Here is a 19,370-nt window from a genome sequence, read left to right as displayed (position 1 = left end):
CCACCCAAGGCACCACTGCAGGGCAGTGGAGATTTCATAGGAAGGGGAGTGTGGGCTCCTAAATCTTTGCAGCACAGAGGCAAAGGGAGGTGGCATCTCCCATGTAAAGACCAGACCTCTTCTCAGTGACAGCCTAGGCTCATGGAGGGGTGCAGATGGTGGGCAGTCCTGGGGAGTTTTGTTTTTAATTGAAGGTTAATGACAGGTGGGTGTCAGTCTGTTTACCATATGACTGTTAACCGTGTGTTCTGGAAGAGAGAAGTCCTCAACTAGTAAATGCTGGAGTGTGGTAGGTGTGAGGTGCCCCACAGTAGAATAAGACAAGGAGGGGGGATTATTTTATTTGATTAAAAAAAAAAGACCCTGTTGTAAATGGTAGGGTTGGAATCATCATTCCTGGCTACTATAACTACTATGTATTCAGCACTTAGTGTGTTCTAGAACTATGTAAGCTAGGTGCTTTGCCTATTCTGTCCTTTAATCCTGACAACATCCCTGCCATAGAGATGATCTCCATTTCACACGTGAAAACAGAAGATGGGGATACAAAGCACCTTGCCGAGGGTCGCATGCTAGTAAGTGAAAGTCAGCAGGGGAACCCATGCCCTTCTCTCTGGGCATCACTACTGCACTGGGGAAGTAGTATGTCCATCTCCCTTCCACTTTGGCCTCAAGCAGGTGGAATACCTTGTTGCAGTTTAAAACTGTCCTCTCTAAAAATAATAATAATAATAAAACTGTCCTCTCTAAAAATAATAATAATAATAATAATAAAACTGTCCTCTCTAGAAAGTACGTGCTTCCTGTCTGATTCTGATTTTCCTTGAAGAATTAGGTTTGAGGTTAGCACGGCTGAGGTGTCTTAGTGGGCCCATCTGGCTTGAGTATTTCTGTGGGAAGAACCGATAGAGTCAAGTCAAACATTCCGTGTAATCAATGCCCAACAGCTGTGATCTAAACACATGGTCTCATTTGTTTTAATTTGAGTAGCAAATTTTTATGCAGGTGATTCCCTGAATGTGGTGGAAGTGTTTGACCCCATCGCCAATCGCTGGGAGAAGTGCCATCCCATGACAACGGCCCGCAGCCGCGTTGGTGTGGCTGTGGTAAATGGGCTTCTCTATGCCATCGGGGGGTATGATGGCCAGCTCCGGCTGAGCACCGTGGAAGTCTACAACCCAGAGATGGACACATGGACCAGAGTGAGGAGCATGAATAGCAAGAGAAGGTATTGTGCAAGAGAAGGTAGCGCTGTGCTAGACAAGCAGGGGCACATAATAATAATATAATATAATAATAAAATAAAGCCCGAGCTGGCCTGGGAGTTTCCTGCCGCCAGGCCAGCCACTGCCAGCACATCCCGGGAGCTAGCCTTATTCTGCTCAAAGTAAAATCCCTGCCCTATACTCTGAGGAGCTTGGGGAGATGAGGCAGAGATGTGTGGAAGTTGTATTGTTATTTGAGTGTGTCAGATAAGGACCGAAAGTGTATGTTATGGAAGATTCAAGAAGGGAAAAAAACTTGATGGAAACATCTGAAAGATTTCAGGGAAGAGGTTGAAATTTGAATAATAAGGAGGATTTAACTTTATTAGTGATAAAAGGACGGGAGAGGTATCGTCCTTTATACTCTCTTCCCCCTGCTACCCCCTAGATCTCTGCCACACAGGTGCTTCTGCCACCCTGGGAGTATGTGAGCCATAGCAATGCATTTCACTTCAGGGCTACCCACTTGCCCCCCAGGTGTGAGCACCTAGGTAGACCAAGTTTATATCTCTCTTTTTTTTTTAAGATTTTATTTATTTATTCATGAGAGACACACAGAGAGAGGCAGAGACACAAGCAAAAGCAGGCTCTATGCAGGGAGCCTGACGCAGGATCCGATCCCAGGACTCCAGGATCACACCCTGGGCTGAAGGCAGGCGCTAAACTGCTGAGCCACCCAGGGATCCCCCAAGTTTGTATCTCTTAAGACACTCTGGATATTTGTCTCCTCCATCACTTGCCTGCTCCAATTTCCTGAAGAGTTAGAGAGCATCCGACTAGCACCTCTGTCCCACCACCTTAGTGCTCAAGGGGAGGGCGGCCTCTTCCCTTACACCAGGCATGTGTGGAGCATGTGCACGGCTGAGCTGTGGAGGAGGGATAACTAGACAGGTTCTTCTGTTCTTCTGCCCTCAGTGGGGCCACCCTGGATCAGTGGTTTCAAGAGGCACTCAGCTTTCTCTTCCGGGACTGACAGGAGAGGAAGTAGTCCCTACCCATATAACCAGAATACTTCTGCATTTCTTTCTCATGAATTGAGCTTCCCTGACAGATGCCCAACGTTAGGGAGAAAGTTACATGAATTATTTTCGAAAGGGCTAGTTTGAAAGCCACCGGGCAGATGTTCTCTAAGGGCTTCTCAGCTTTGTAAATTCTGTGGTTTATACATTTGCCCTACAGACCTCTTTATCTGGCCCCGCCCTGGGTTTTCTGTGTGTAAGATCAAGAGACTGCATGTGTGGTGAGGAAGAAGAATCAGAGTGACCTTTGCCACAAAGAAGTGTCAGGCCCAGAGACATATGTACCACGTTCTGTAGTGTTAGTGTGTGGCCTCAAGCCCGGAGAAATCTGCCTTTGTACCAACAAGACCAGGTTCACAAAGGGTCAAAATGGGTTCATTTGGGAAAAAGAAAATTTGTATAAGCCATCTGCTCCTCTGAAGGCCCTGAGCTAACACTCTTGTGGTTCCTTCCTCTCCTTTTCCCTACCTTGGGGCTTCCCTTTTCTGCTTCTTGGGTGCCTACCAGCCTTCTGGCCTTGAGTGATTCATTGCTCCGTTTCCCCAGCCATGAGTGCCTTTTTTGCTTTCACTACAATCAGTTGCTCTTGCTTGTGTGTCTGCTCTGGGCAGCTTGCTTGCTTTGATGTCACAGAGTTTGGAGTGTTGTGTGGGAGGAAAGTCCTCTGGGCATCCCCTTCCCTGACTGTGGTTAATGCCCTGTTATTAGTAGCATGGACCCAGCTCCATTATATCCCTTTTAAATTATAGGCTGCCTAAAAATGTTCTGAGTCTCCTTTCTCCTGCCGTCCCACACGGCTTTCTTGTCTTGCCTGTTGGTGACAACCTCCTTTCTGCCGTCCTCCTTCCCCTCGCCTGCAGTGTTCCACAGTGTTTCCTCTGGTGGACCGTTCCGGTCCTCTTCCCTCTTCACACTGGCCTCTACCACTTGATTGATAGTTAATATTGCTCAGTTTATGACACCTCTCATGTTGTTGTTGAATTCCTGTGTTGTTACTTCTGTCCTCTTCTGGAAGGATAGTGACACATCTAGTGAATTTGTGGTCTTCCCACAGTCCTTGCCTGAGGCAAAAGTCTTTTCCTGTTTTGGGCAGGTTTGGGGGATCTGTTACAGTGTCCCTCAAAGGGACATTGCGTGGATCAGTTTGATTTGCTGTGTACATTTGAAAGATGGCAGTAAACTTGATATATTTTATTTTCCTGTTTCTCAGCCACCCAGATTCATTCTTAATCTTCTCCAGCATCAGATTTGAAAACAGTGAATTGGCCAGCTTCGCACTAATGTTTAATTTCTCACAAGGCATTGTATAGAACAGAAGATTTTTATGATTATGCCAGACCACTGGGTCTCTGATCTGAGGAGAGTGGGGCATGGGAGTGGGCTTCGTCTCATTTAAATCCAAGGCATGCCTTTCACTGGGCAGCCCGGAGAAGGCCCAACCTCCCCAGCTGTGGCTGCTCATTTGTACAATGAAGATCATGCTACTTCCTTGTAGGGTGTGGTGAGGTGGGGGACAAATGGCAAAGCATAGAGTACATGCCACATGTCATCAGTGCACAATGGGAGCAGAGTGTCACCCACTGAGACAAAAGTAGAGGCTGCCATGGCCATATCTGTCATGAAAAGACATCGTCAAACTTCACAGGGAACTAAATAGGAAAATCAGGCTAACGCAACAAACACATATTGCAGGCCTTTCCTGTACAAAGCACTGCACTAAGCACTGTCAGAGTCACACAGAGGAAGACCCCTGTCTTCCAGGAGGTCCCCACTTATTAAGAGGTGACAGATGGCTTCCCATAACCCCAGGTGCCAGAATAAGCACCTGTGGGCAGGAGCTTTGACTTGGTCAGCACTGTGAATCTAGGGCCTGGGACAACAAGCCTCCTGAGTGCCTCATGGGATCTGAGGGGTGAATGAGTGACCATACAGTGGTGTGGTAAAGGAGCTACTCTGACAGCGTGGGGCCAGGAGGGCTAGATTCTTGCTGAGGGGTCCAGGATGGCTTTTTGAGCAGAAGAAAGAGGCCTGGGCCTTAAATGTAACTAGACCTTGATTGAACACAGCAGGGTGGAAGGTAAGCCTTTCAGACACATCCAGGGCTGAGAAGGGACCCCAGCAAGGGCCCCTGCAGGGCAGCTGCTTCCCCCTCAATTTTGCACTTAATCAAGCACATGGGGTTTGGGTCTGCTCTAGAAAGAGGCAGTTGGTGTTAGGTGGATCTCCCAGGGAGTGTGAAAGGCTGGCCCAGGATGTCTGAGGCCCTTCTGCATGACAGCTCTGTCTTTTTCAGTGCCATGGGGACAGTCGTGCTGGATGGGCAGATCTACGTCTGTGGGGGCTATGATGGCAACTCTTCTCTCAACTCTGTGGAGACCTACTCACCTGAGACAGACAAGTAAGGACTCCAGCTCCCCTGGGAAAACTGGAACTGGTTAAACAGAGAGTTTGAAGAATTATGCAGTTTTTGATTTAAGCTTCTCAAGGATGGGAATATCTTACCATTTCAGCTTCTCTGGTACCTTGCATATAATAGGTATTTAATAACTTTTAGTTAAATGAATGAAGGATTGAATACATTTTAAAAACAAATGGTCTGCCTAGGTTGTTGGAGATGTTTATTTAATGATCTGCACCTCTTTGTTAACTCAGCCCATTTTAATGAAAATGCAGGTGAAAGGGGGTGAGAAAGAAGTGAACAACACTTTCCAAAGTAAGATAGGTATGATTTGGGTAGGACGTGATTCAGAGAAGCAAAAAATGTTACCTGGTCAGATAAGCTTGGAAGACATTGATGTCTGTATCACTAGAATGCTTAATCTTTTCATAAAACATAGTAACATTTTAAAGATTGAAAAATTCTGTAGTAAAGACATCTGTTTAATTTCATCTTACATAATGCCTGTCACCATCTTATTTTGTGGAATATACTCTTTGGAAAAGAGTTGGCAAGGTTAGCCTGAATTTTTCATTTCGGTATTTGAATATTCTCATAAGCCAGTTAGTTGAATGGATTCATCAGAATGCTTTTCAGCCAATATTCCATTCACTTCACCAGCTTACTGTGTATTAAGCTGGGTGTCTAAGATCCTTAAGCAGCAGCCAGTCTGCTGGGGCAGACTGATTATCGTGATTATCCTATCCTGGAGACCTCTCTGGAGCTCTTGGGTGAAGGGTGGGGAGCACCTTCATCTTTACCATGGCTGGCAGGGATGACCTCTGAGAGCAGACTCATTGTGAATAGCAGTAGATGAGCATTATAGGCAGGGGGACAGCAAGAGGAGAGGTCCAGAGGAAGGAAAGTGCTCGATGTGGATGAGGACTCAGCATGGGTGGCACATGGCAGGATGTAAAAGTGAAGTGAGGCCTGAGAGATAAAGAACTGCATAGGGAACTCAGACTGCCTTGAGGAACCCGTGAGGAGCCACCCGAGGGGCGTGCTGCATGGGGTCGGTATATCAGCCAGGCTGCCCATACAGAGCCTGCGATAGGTTGTCCCAGGAAGAGGCCAGAGCTGGGGCAGCAATAGTGGGGATAGGGACAAGCAATGACTAGAATACAGATCACTGGGGACTTGGTGACCACAAGAATGTTGAGGATGAGGGGGGAGAGAAGCCATGTAAACAATCTGAGTAGGACTAGGTGGTTAGTGGTCCCATTAACAAGACTGGGCAGTGCAGGGGAGGAGCACTTCTGTAAGAGAGGGGCCTGGTGTGGGACATGCTAATTTTGAATGCCTACAGAAGTGGGGAGGTAGTCCAGTGTGAGAGGAAATGCTACTCCATTTGCCCCAACCCTAGTGAGCTGTCCTGGGAGGACAGCAACGCTAAATCTCATGGCTCCCCTCATCTGGCTCTCTCCTGAAGGTGGACGGTGGTGACCCCAATGAGCTCAAGTCGCAGCGCTGCTGGGGTGACGGTGTTTGAGGGCAGGATATATGTGTCGGGCGGCCACGACGGTCTGCAGATCTTCAACAGTGTGAGTCTGGGCTCCCCTGGGCTAAGAGCACTCACTCCTTCCATCTTTGAGAATAATTTATTTTTAAAGATACATTTATTTTGGGGAGAGGGGCAGAGGGAAAGAGAAAAGGAGACAAGCAGACTCCCTGCTGAGCATGGATCCTTGACACAAAGCTCAATATCACAACCCTAAGATCATGCCATGAGCCAAAATTAAGAGTTGGACTCAACCAACTGAGCCACCCAGGCGCCCCCCACCTTTGAGTATAATTTTGAAAGGCAGTTCTTTGGAAGAAACTTCAGCCTTGCTATAGCTGGGCAAAGCATCATCTAGTGAGGTTTCAGGCCATCTGCCACGTGCTCTGAGATTCTTCCAAGAATGGAGCCAGTGTGCACAAAGGAGGGGTAGAGGCTAGCCATGCCACCACCCCCACCCCCCGTACAGTTATCCACTGAATCCTGCATGAGAGCTGGCTAAATCCCTATTCACAGTAAGCTCAATAATAGACAATGTGAATTTGCAAAGAGTTGTATTCTGGATACATTGTTTGAAATTGCATTTATTCTGTAAGGAAAAAACAAACAAAAAAACCTTTAACTGCCATCTAGTGGTTGATCCGTGGAGTGAGTCAGTGCTGTGATGGAATGCACTCTGGACAAATTGCAGGAGACTCTGTTCTCCTCCTGGCTCTGTTCCTACATAGCAGTGCATCCTTGGCCACACCCTTTGTTTCCTGAGATGTAAAATAGGAGGGGTCAGAGCAGGAGATCTCTCTCTATAAGCCCAAGAGCAGGTGTACAGTTGAGGGGACTGGGCATTGCAGCCAGAGCACACACTGGCCTTTCACTGGACTCTGCCACCACGTGGGTCACTATGCCCCAAGAGGCTCCCCCCCCTGCCCCCCCCCCCCCGCCCATGGACTGAGCTTTGGCTCTGACGCCTGGATCTGTGCCCCTCTCTCCCTGGTTCTCTCCCTGATGCAGGTGGAGCACTATAACCACCACACGGCCACCTGGCACCCAGCAGCCGGCATGCTCAACAAGCGCTGTCGGCATGGAGCCGCCTCCTTGGGAAGCAAGATGTTTGTTTGTGGGGGCTACGATGGCTCTGGCTTCCTCAGTATCGCTGAGGTGTACAGTTCTGTGGCGGACCAGTGGTGTCTGATTGTCCCCATGCTCACACGCCGGAGTCGCGTCTCCCTGGTGGCCAGCTGTGGGCGTCTCTATGCCGTGGGGGGCTACGATGGACAATCAAACCTCAGCTCAGTAGAGATGTATGACCCGGAGACGGACCGCTGGACATTCATGGCCCCCATGGCATGTCACGAGGGTGGGGTCGGTGTGGGCTGCATCCCGCTCCTCACCATCTAAGGCAGAGAGGGGGATGTGGTGGGGTAGGGATCTGGTACAAACATAGGCACTCCCTTCCGGGGACAGGCCCTCTTGGGAGAGGTGATAGGCCAGAGGATGTGGTGAATGTGAGCTCACTGGAGGTGCAGCCTTTCCAGGTGCTTACATCCTCCCTCTCTGCGCTGCCCTTGGGACCTTCATGCCCAGGTCACCAAGGTGCACCACGTGGAACAGAGCCCCTCTTGGTTCCGCAGCTGGTGACCACGGGACTGCTTTGCTGGTCCACATGTCCACAGGCTCCATCCAAGCCCAGCTCCCACCTGCCACTTGCAGAAGGCCTGCCATCAGACGCTCCTCCTCACCCGCTGTTCTCCAGCCATGCATGTTGTGGCCTGTCTGCAGTGGGGTGACTGTAGTGCTGAGCCTGTTGGAAGCTAGGATACAGATGGGGGTGTCTTGGTTGCCTGTGGTGGTGCAGCCACAGCTATGTGCAGGTTGCATACAAGTACCTCCCTCTTCCATCTGGGAGCACAGAGGACTTAGTCCTCATTGCTAGGTAATCAGGGAGAACAGAAGCTTTTCCTCTGGAGTTTTGGGATTTCAGCGAGGTTTTTTCATCTTGTTGAGGAGTAACAGCAGAGGGGGAAAAAGAGATACTTGAAAGAAACCAGAAGAAACGGAAACAAACACTTGAAAGAAAACTGGAAAGAAAAGTACTTTTTTTTTTTAAGGGAACATTCTTTGGGAGAAGAAACTGTTAAAAGACATTAAAGGCGATGATGTGTTTCAGTGGAAAGCTGCCCACCACAAAAAAGGTGGCATCCGCTCCCATGTTCGGGTCCCAGGGTCCTGAGACCTCGCACAGCACTCGGGGTCGCCTCTGAGCCCTCTCGTGTCCGGGATCAGTGTGCTCTCGACTGGTCCTCTGGCAAGGTGCTCACGGGGTTTATATTCACACCCACCATCAGAGGACTTTTTTTAACCGTAGGTTTAGCGAGTGGGCTGAATTACGGCCAGCCGCTCTTCTAGGTGGGAGTTCCCAGCCGGTTGCCGGAGGCTCGAGGTGCCCCTGCGTTACCTCCCATGGCCACCATGGCGTTCACTCAGATTTCTCGCCCCCACTTTCATTCCTCATTCGACCAGCAAGGAAGAAAGCAGGTCTGGCCAGATTCTCGCCCATCTATCATTCTTGGATCATTTTCCTTGTTGTGATGCTTCTAGGGCACATTGACCATTTGTACCTCTAGAACCTAACCAGGGACTTGGTCCTTCCACCAGCCATGGCTGGCTTGGTCCAGTAACCTCGTCTACCCTGCCAGTCTACTGCTTCTCCATCCACTCGCCAATTCCAGGGGCCTGGCCTCCCTCCAGCCCTTGGCAGACCGACCAGCAAGGTGGACCTTTACATTCAAGCAAAGCTGACTTTATAGCAAAGAGCTAAAGGCCTAAAGAATCTCTTGCTGCTGCAAAGAACCAATTTTATATTTCTTCCTCTGATCTCAGCAAATGACCTCTTGAAGAGACTCCATGCTCCTTCCTCCTCCTCCCTGGACGGGACCTCAATGTCGCACAGCAGGACCCGAACAGGAGGACACTTCTGTTACCAGTGCACTGGGCAGTGGGGCTGTCTGTCAACTGCTGCTGCCAAAATCTGGTTTTCTAAAATGCTTCCAGTACAGACTAAAAAAGGATGCAGTCCCTTTAATGCAAGACTGGGTCTGAGGGCCCCATTCTCCACCTGGCTGGTCTCCTGTCCCTTGCTGCCTGCCTGGGGTGGCCTGGAAGCGTGTTCAGAAAGGCCCAGTGTGGAGCCTGAGACATCTTTCCCACCCCGGCACTACAAGGTTTATGAGTTTGTGCAATCGCCATGTATCCAGAGGGAAGTACCTTAGGCCACTTAGGAGCTGGGCCTCTGCTGCAAGCACTTGAAAATGATGTTTTTATTTTAAAAGCCCCAACAACCTGATATAGCTTAGCCCCAGCATTTCTCCCTCCCTCTTGGTTTGCCTACAGAGGTAGACTCAGAAGGCAGTGGGTGGGTCTGTGTTTCCTGCTAGAGAGGAGTGTGTCAGTACCCATCTTGTTATAACCCCTTTTGTGAACTAGAAGCAGACCTTGCCAGCCCAGATTGTGAAGGGGTTAAGGATCAGTCAGTGGGCTAACAAGTGGGCTTTCCAGATCCTCAGGACGGTGGCATACATTTTGCCATTGAGGCTGATAGGTCATTTCCCCATGATCTTCTGCTCTTGTATTAACTTTCCTAAGTCCACTCCCACCTCCTGGCGCAGAAGTTACACTGCTGCACCTGAGGCCAGTGTTTTGATCTGGGTGGGCTCTGAGCACAAGGGAGCCAACACCAACATTTTCACACTCTTCAGCAGTCAGCTCCTCAGTCTGAGGGGATGTTTGCAAATGGCTGGGCTGGCTCTTTGGTGTTGGAGCCTTTCCAGGAGCCCATGAAGAGAAGTCATCACCCCAGGATATTGTGAAAAGGGTGTAACCAGCAGGTGGGAGAGATGCCGTGCTCAGTAGACCTAGGAATCTAGCCCAGCTCTGAGCATGGGACTGTGGCATCACTGTCCTTGGGCATTTCCCCTTCCCAGATAACATACAGAGCCTTGTCTTCCACATTTCACCTGAGATCAAAGCCAGGATGGGAGCTGAAGACCAGCCTTTTGACTCAGCCACAGAGATAGGAGTGGGTAGAAATTCTGCTCCCCCCCCCCCATTGTCTCCCAGCAAATCTTATTCCTTTTATTTATAGAACGCATGTCTTTTGTGTTAAAAAAAAAACCAAAGAGAAATAAAGAGTACACTCCTCTAATACCTTCTTGTTCTTTCTTGTCTTATTTTTTAAATATTAGAAGTAAATCATATTTTTATTGCATTTCAGTGAAAAACTACATTAGACAAAGTAAAAATATTCCTGTGAAAATAAGAGAAGAGCCAGGTATATAGCAAAAGCAGTCTTTGGAGAGGCGTGTGTGTATTTTATAAGCATGGGTTCGGGTGAAAAATAACGCATGTTATATACTTACTGCTGTTCAGATCAGCACTCGTAGATTTCCCCGTTTCTTACTCAGTGCCATAAAACACAAGTCCCCTGATGGAATGCGGCTGGCCTGTTGACTGTCTCGAACCAAAATATCCAGCTCCTTTTTAAAACTCTTGGCCAGAGGTGCTTAACTTTGGTGCACATAAAAGTCACTAGCGAACTCTTAAACCACACGTTCACTCATAGGTCCCTCCTCAGGGACCTATGGCTAGGGTGCAGTGCGGGCACTCCAGTGCAGGCAAATTTCTCTGGTGGTTTGCTTCTCAAAGTGTGAGAGAACTGGACTCCTGTGTTTAGTTTCTACTTCTCCAAATGCAGCTGCATTCCAGAGCTGCCTTCTTGAGATTACACCCTGGTTACTGTGGTTGTGGATGTCAGGAAACTCTTCGTTCACACTTTTCCAAAAGTCAGCTACTGACTATCCATCAGGTAATGATTATTTGTGAATGACAACATTATTTTTTCAAGTCTTTGGAAGAGTAGGTCTCTCCCACATACATCCCACCAGCGCATGTTTCACACATAAGTGCTATTGATTCTCACCAGGACTTCGCAGGTAGTGTGGCTCATTTTAGTATAAGGAAACAGCCTCAGAAGGGCTGAATAACTGCCCTATTCATCAGTTAACTGGTGGTGGTGTCAAGAATTAAGACCAGATTTCCACACTCAGTCTAGCTCACTGGATGGGAGCAGTGTCTGACCTTTGGAAGTAGCTGTTCCATCCAGCCTCGTGCCCAGTGTGAAGGGGGCTGCTGCCTGGTACTATGCAGACCTTAGATTATAGAAGCAATATCTCTATGCTGAAGCAGAGGGAGCCAGGTTATCTGGGGGCTCAGTGCTGCAGGAGAAAGATCACTGGCAGTGCAGCCTGGGTGGCTCAGCAGTTTAGTGCCACCTTCAGCCCAGGGCCTGATCCTGGAGACCTGGGATTGAGTCCCACGTCGGGCTCCCTGCATGGAGCCTGCTTCTCCCTCGGCCTTTGTCTCTGCCTCTCTCTCTCTCTCTCTCTCTCATGAATAAATAAATCTTAAAAAAAAAAAAGAAAAGAAAAAAAAGAAAAGAAAAAGAAAGATCACTGGCCCCTAAAGTAAGAACAGTGCTTTCCATGGCATCTATACTCTTAGAACCAAAGAGCCTATGGATGAAAAGTGGACTGTGAGCTTTATTCCTCTGCTTGACTTCCCAAGTCCTTTTGTTGTAGTTCCGTGGACTCTTCCCCTCACAAGAAACAGCAGAAACCACTCCTCTTTGCTCCAAAGGTGAGCACTGCTGTTTTCTGTTACTGCTCATGATCACATAACATTGTACAACCAGGAACTGACCAAGGGATCACACAGTTCTCGTGGCAATTAGCCCAGACTTGCTGTTCCCAATTTAATCTTTTGTGGTACACAGATGTTTTTCTCTCTAATGGAACTGAGCCCCGTTCCGTATTCTCTTTTTCCAGCTTTGCAGTTAGGATAAAAACCCAAACTCCATAGCATGGCATAGAAGGCCACTGTGACCTGGCACTTTTCCCCACTCGGCCTCCCTGAAATAGTCCTTCAGGGTGTCCATTTGGATATAACCCCTGCAGGAAAGCAACTCTGGTCAGCCTGGTGTGCCTTCTCTATGTATGCTCCCCATTCTTTATGCCATCAGGGCCATGACCTCTTTGCCTATCTTAACCTGGTAGATTGTGTTTTTTGTTGTGTACCCAGCAACCGGGCACATAGAGGAGGCCTAACAACTATGTTTCTTGAACTTGAGGACACTTGGGTGTATCAGATCAGAAGGTTGCCTAATCATGCTTCTCTCCTCTTCCTCCATTTCACATCACTGGCTTTTTAATAGTTTTATTGAGGCATAGTTTGCAGACCTTAACATTCACCTGTTTGAAGTGCTCAAAAGATTTTTGGTAAATAGAATTGCGCAGCCACCGCTATCCCATCTTAGAATATTCTCACCATTTAAAAAAATTCCCTCATGCCTGTGGGCAGTTGAATCCCCTCTCTCACCCTCATCCTCAGGCCTTCTGTCTCTAGATTTGCCTGTTTTTGACATTTCATGTAAATGGAATCCTATAAAATGTGGTCTTTTGTGTCTGGCTTCTTAAGAATGTTTTTTAGGTTCATCTATGCTGTGGCATGTTTTGTTCTTTCTGAATAGTATTCCACTGCATGGATATGCCACATTTTGTTTATCCAATTTTTTTCACTAACTGATGAATATTTAGATTGTTTCCAGTTCGTTTGTGGCTGTTACAAATAACACTGCTATGATGTACAAGCCTTTGTGGACATGTATCTTCATTCCTCTTGAGTAGATTCCTAGAAGGTTGCTATCACATGGTAAATGTTTGTCCAACTTTTTAAGGAACAGAAAAGCTTTCCCAAAGAAGCTGTACCATTCTACATTTCCATCAGAAGCAGGTGAGGGTGAGGGTTTCTCCACAGCCTTGCCAAACCTTGCAATTGTCTCTATTTGAATATAGCCATTCTAGTGGATATGACGTGGCATCTCCCTGTAGTTTTGTGTTTTCCTGACCACTAAAGATTTTGAGCATCTCTTCATGTCCTTGTTAGCTATATCTTTGATGAAATATCTTTTCAATTCTGGCCCATTTGGGGGGCCTGGTGGCTCAGTCTATTGAGTGTCTGCCTTCGGCTGAGGTCATGATCCTAGGGTCCTGGGATTGAGCCCTGTGTCAGGCTCTCTACTTGGCGGGGAGCCTGCTTATTACTCTCCCTCTGCCTGCCACTCCTCCTGCTTTTGTTCTTTCTCTGTGTCAAATAAATAAGTAAAATCTTAAAAAAAAAAAATCTGGCCTTTTCTTTTTTTAAGATTTTATTTGTTTATTCATGAGAGAGAGAGAAAGGCAGAGACACAGGCAGAGGGAGAAGCAGGTTCCATGAAAGGATCCCAACGTGGGACTCGATCCCGGGACTCTGGGATCACACCCTGAGCCAAAGGCAGATGCTCAACCGCTGAGCCACCCAGGTGTCCCGAATCTGGCCATTTCTAATTTGGGTCATATGTCTTATGAATAAACTGTAAGAATTCTTTACATTTTCTGGATACCAATCCTTTATCAGATACAGGATTTGTAAATATTTTCTCCTAGTATATGGTGTTTCTTCATTTTGTCAGTGGTGTCTCTTGAATTGTACAAGTTTTTAATTTTTTTTTAATTAATTTTTATTGGTGTTCAATTTACCAACATACAGAAAAACACCCAGTGCTCATCCCGTCAAGTGTCCACCTCAGTGCCCGTCACCCATTCCCCTCCAACACCCGCCCTCCTCCCCTTCCACCACCCCTAGTTCATTTCCCCGAGTTAGGAGTCTTTATGTTCTGTCTCCCGTCCTGATATTTCCCAACATTTCTTTTCCCTTCCTTTATATTCCCTTTCACTATTATTCATATTCCCCAAATGAATGAGAACATACACTGTTTGTCCTTCTCCGATTGACTTATTTCACTCAGCATAATACCCTCCAGTTCCATCCACGTTGAAGCAAATGGTGGGTATTTGTCGTTTCTAATTGCTGAGTAATATTCCATTGTATACATAAACCACATCTTCTTTATCCATTCATCTTTCGATGGACACCGAGGCTCCTTCCACAGTTTGGCTATTATGGCCATTGCTGATAGAAACATCGGGGTGCAGGTGTTCCGACGTTTCATTGCATCTGAATCTTTGGGGTAAATCCCCAACAGTGCAATTGCTGGGTCGTAGGGCAGGTCTATCTTTAACTCTTTGAGGCACCTCCACACAGTTTTCCAGAGTGGCTGCACCAGTTCACATTCCCACCAACAGTGTAAGAGGGTTCCCTTTTCTCCGCATCCTCTCCAACATTTGTTGTTTCCTGCCTTGTTAATTTTCCCCATTCTCACTGGTGTGAGGTGGTATCTCATTGTGGTTTTGATTTGTATTTCCCTGATGGCAAGTGATGCAGAGCACTTTCTCATGTGCATGTTGGCCATGTCCATGTCTTCCTCTGTGAGATTTCTCTTCATGTCTTTTGCCCATTTCATGATTGGATTGTTTGTTTCTTTGGTGTTGAGTTTAATAAGTTCTTTATAGATTTTGGAAACTAGCCCTTTATCTGATATGTCATTTGCAAATATCTTCTCCCATTCTGTAGGTTGCCTTTTAGTTTTGTTGACTGTATCCTTTGCTGTGCAAAAGCTTCTTATCTTGATGAAGTCCCAATAGTTCATTTTTGCTTTTGTTTCTTTTGCCTTTGTGGATGTATCTTGCAAGAAGTTACTGTGGCCGAGTTCAAAGAGCGTGTTGCCTGTGTTCTCTTCTATGATTTTGATGGACTCTTGTCTCACATTTAGATCTCTCATCCATTTTGAGTTTATCTTTGTGTATGGTGAAAGAGAGTGGTCCAGTTTCATTCTTCTGCATGTGGATGTCCAATTTTCCCAGCACCATTTATTGAAGAGACTGTCTTTCTTCCAATGGATAGTCTTTCCTCCTTTATCGAATATTAGATGACCATACATTTCGGGGTCCACTTCTGGGTTCTCTATTCTGTTCCATTGATCTATGTGTCTGTTTTTGTGCCAGTACCACACTGTCTTGATGACCACAGCTTTGTAGTACAACCTGAAATCTGGCGTTGTGATGCCCCCAGCTATGGTTTTCTTTTTTAAAATTCCCCTGGCTATTCGGGGTCTTTTCTGATTCCACACAAATCTTAAAATAATTTGTTCTAACTCTCTGAAGAAAGTCCATGGTATTTTGATAGGGATTGCATTAAACGTGTAAATTGCCCTGGGTAACATTGACATTTTTACAATATTAATTCTGCCAATCCATGAGCATGGAATATTTTTCCATCTCTTTGTGTCTTCCTCAATTTCTTTCAGAAGTGTTCTATAGTTTTTAGGGTATAGATCTTTTACCTCTTTGGTTAGGTTTATTCCTAGGTATCTTATGCTTTTGGGTGCAATTGTAAATGGGATTGACTCCTTAATTTCTCTTTCTTCAGTCTCATTGTTAGTGTATAGAAATGCCATTGATTTCTGGGCATTGATTTTGTATCCTGCCACGCTACCAAATTGCTGTATGAGTTCTAGCAATCTTGGGGTGGAGGCTTTTGGGTTTTCTATGTAGAGTATCATGTCATCAGCGAAGAGGGAGAGTTTGACTTCTTCTTTGCCAATTTGAATGCCTTTAATGTCTTTTTGTTGTTTGATTGCTGAGGCGAGGACTTCCAGAACTATGTTGAACAGCAGTGGTGAGAGTGGACATCCCTGTTTTGTTCCTGATCTTAGGGGAAAGGCTCCCAGTGCTTCCCCATTGAGAATGATATTTGCTGTGGGCTTTTCGTATATGGCTTTTAAGATGTCGAGGAAAGTTCCCTCTATCCCAACACTCTGAAGGGTTTTGATCAGGAATGGATGCTGTATTTTGTCAAATGCTTTCTCTGCATCTAATGAGAGTATCATATGGTTCTTGGTTTTTCTCTTGCTGATATGATGAATCACATTGATTGTTTTACGAGTGTTGAACCAGCCTTGTGTCCCGGGGATAAATCCTACTTGGTCATGGTGAATAATTTTCTTAATGTGTTGTTGGATCCTATTGGCTAGTATCTTGTTGAGAATTTTTGCATCCATGTTCATCAGGGATATTGGTCTGTAATTCTCCTTTTTGGTGGGGTCTTTGTCTGGTTTCGGAATTAAGGTGATGCTGGCCTCATAGAACGAATTTGGAAGTACTCCATCTCTTTCTATCTTTCCAAACAGCTTTAGTAGAATAGGTATGATTTCTTCTTTAAACGTTTGATAGAATTCCCCTGGGAAGCCATCTGGCCCTGGACTCTTGTGTCTCGGGAGGTTTTTGATGACTGCTTCAATTTCCTCCCTGGTTATTGGCCTGTTCAGGTTTCCTATTTCTTCCTGCTCCAGTTTTGGTAGTTTGTGGCTTTCCAGGAATGCGTCCATTTCTTCTAGATTTCCTAATTTATTGGCGTACAGCTGTTCATAATATGTTTTTAAAATCGTTTGTATTTCCTTGGTGTTGGTAGTGATCTCTCCTTTCTCATTCATGATTTTATTAATTTGAGTCTTCTCTCTCTTCTTTTTAATAAGGTTGGCTAATGGTTTATCTATCTTATTAATTCTTTCAAAGAACCAACTCCTGGTTCTGTTGATCTGTTCCACAGTTCTTTTGGTCTCGATATCATTGAGTTCTGCTCGAATTTTAATTAACTGTCTTCTTCTGCTGGGGGTGGGGTCTATTTGTTGCTTTTTCTCTAGTTCCTTTATGTGTAAGGTGAGCTTTTGAATTTGAGATCTTTCCAGTTTTTGAATGGATGCTTGTATTGCGATGTATTTCCCCCTCAGGACTGCTTTTGCTGCATCCCAAAGATTTTGAACGGTTGTATCTTCATTCTCATTAGTTTCCATGAATCTTTTTAATTCTTCCTTAATTTCCTGGTTGACCTTTTCATCTTTTAGCAGGATGGTCCTTAACCTCCACGTGTTTGTGGTCCTTCCAAACTTCTTGTTGTGATTAAGTTCTAATTTCAAGGCATTATGGTCTGAGAATATACAGGGGACTATCCTGATCTTTTGGTATCGGTTCAGACCCGGTTTGTGACCCAGTATGTGGTCTATTCTGGAGAAAGATTCATGTGCACTTGAGAAGAATGTGTATTCAGTTGAGTTTGGATGTAAAGTTCTGTAGATATCTGTGAAATCCATCTGGTCCAGTATATCATTTAAAGCTCTCGTTTCTTTGGATATGTTGTGCTTAGAAGACCTATCTAGTATAGAGAGAGCTAGATTGAAGTCACCAAGTATAAGTGTATTATTATCAAAGTATTTCTTCAGTTTGGTTATTAATTGGTTTAAATATTTGGCAGCTCCCACATTCGGGGCATATATATTAAGGATTGTTAAGTCCTCTTGTTGGATAGATCCTTTGAGTATGAGATAGTGTCCCTCTTCATCTCTCACTATAGTCTTCGGGGTAAATTTTAATTTATCTGATATAAGGATGGCAACCCCTGCTTTCTTTTGAGGACCATTTGAATGGTAAATGGTTCTCCAACCTTTTATTTTCAGGTTGTAGGTGTCCTTCTGTCTAAAATGAGTCTCTTGTAGACAGCAAATAGATGGGTCCTGCTTTTTTATCCAGTCTGAAACCCTGCACCTTTTGATGGGGTCATTAAGCCCGTTCACATTCAGTTACTATTGATAGATATGAGTTTAGTGTCATCATATCTATTCAGTCCTTGTTTTTGTGGATTGTTCCACTGAACTTCTTCTTAAAGGGGAATTTTAAGAGTCCCCCTTAAAATTTCTTGCAGAGCTGGTTTGGAGGTTACATATTCTTTCAGTTCCTGCCTGTCTTGGAAGCTCTTTATCTCTCCTTCCATTTTGAATGAAAGCCTTGCTGGATAAAGTATTCTTGGTTGCATGTTCTTTTCATTTAGGACCCTGAATATATCCTGCCAGCCCTTTCTGGCCTGCCAGGTCTCTGTGGAGAGGTCTGCTGTTACCCTAATATTCCTCCCCATAAAAGTCAGGGATTTTTTTTCTCTTGCTGCTTTAAGGATCTTCTCCTTGTCTTTGGAATTTGCAAGCTTCACTATTAAATGTCGAGGTGTTGAACGGTTTTTGTTGATTTTAGGGGGGGAACTCTCTATTTCCTGGATCTGAATGCCTGTTTCCCTTCCCAGATTAGGAAAGTTTTCAGCTAGGATTTGTTCAAAAACATATTCTGGCCCTCTGTCCCTTTCCGCGCCCTCAGGAACCCCAATTAAACGTAGGTTTTTCTTCCTCAGGCTGTCATTTATTTCCCTTAATCTATCTTCATGATCTTTTAATTGCTTGTCTCTTTTTTCCTCAGTTTCCCTCTTTGCCATCAACTTGTCTTCTATGTCACTCACTCATTCTTCCACCTCGTTAAGCCTCGTCGTTAGGACTTCTAGCTTGGATTGCATCTCATTTAATTGATTTTTAATTTCTGCCTGATTGGATCTAAATTCTGCACTCATGAAGTCTCTTGAGTCCTTTATGGTTTTTTCTAGAGCCACCAGTAGCTGTAAAATAGTGCTTCTGAATTGGCTTTCTGACATTGAATTGTAATCCATATTTTGTAACTCTGTGGGAGAGAGGGCTGTTTCTGATTCTTTTTTTTTGAGGTGAGGTTTTCCTTCTAGTCATTTTGCTCAGTGCAGAGTGGCCAAAAACAAGTTGTATTGGGAAAAGGAGAAAAAGAGAGAGAAGGAAAGAAAAGAGAAAAAGAAAAAGGAGAAAGAAGAAAAAAAGGGGAAAAAGAGAAGAAAAAGAAAGAAAAAGAAAGAAAAAAGAAAGAAAAAAAAGGGGGGGTGGGGTGGGGGAAGCAATCAGAAATCAAGAAGAAAGAAAAAAAAGCACAAAACAAAACAAAAACAAAAACAAAACAAAAACAAAACAAAAAAAACCACGGGGGAGTATCTTCCGATTCTGTATACTTTAAGTCCCTTGACTTCCCCTGGAACTGGTCCGTGTCGCTGGTCTTCTGGGGGAGGGGCCTGCTGTGCTGATTCTCAGGTGTGAGCACTTGGGGGAGCTGCTCTGCCCCTGCCTGGTGCAGGGCTCAGTGGGGCTTGTTCACCCCGTGAGGCCCCGGGAGGAAGCCACAGTGGCGGGGGCAGCTCTGGGACCCTGGAGTCAGCCCCCGCAGTAGCTCCGGGGCTCTCCGTCTGCAGGGCCTGGAGGCTCCGGGGCGGGG

At 45.7% G+C, this 19,370-nt stretch overlaps 1 protein-coding gene across 6 annotated transcripts in view; it reads left to right on the top strand.

Annotated features, from left to right (window-relative positions):
- KLHL18 (kelch like family member 18) overlaps positions 1–10,419 on the top strand; it is a 54,169-nt gene extending 43,750 nt beyond the window's left edge. For 3 of the 6 annotated variants that reach the window (XM_025989079.2, XM_072721045.1, XM_072721043.1), the window contains 4 exons: positions 1,006–1,228; positions 4,578–4,682; positions 6,151–6,262; positions 7,228–10,419. In XM_025989079.2, the coding sequence (XP_025844864.1) occupies positions 1,006–1,228; positions 4,578–4,682; positions 6,151–6,262; positions 7,228–7,614 (827 nt within the window). In that variant the 3' untranslated portion in view covers positions 7,615–10,419. Of the gene's footprint in view, positions 1–990; positions 1,229–4,577; positions 4,683–6,150; positions 6,263–7,227 lie in introns of all 6 variants that reach the window. The other 3 variants (XM_025989072.2, XM_025989085.2, XM_072721044.1) reach the window with 1 other exon arrangement.
- Positions 10,420–19,370: the final 8,951 nt, after the last annotated feature.

This window comes from Vulpes vulpes, chromosome 9, assembly GCF_048418805.1.
Source record: "Vulpes vulpes isolate BD-2025 chromosome 9, VulVul3, whole genome shotgun sequence".
Lineage (NCBI taxonomy): Eukaryota > Metazoa > Chordata > Mammalia > Carnivora > Canidae > Vulpes > Vulpes vulpes.
This window is presented reverse-complemented; position numbering and strand designations above follow the sequence as displayed.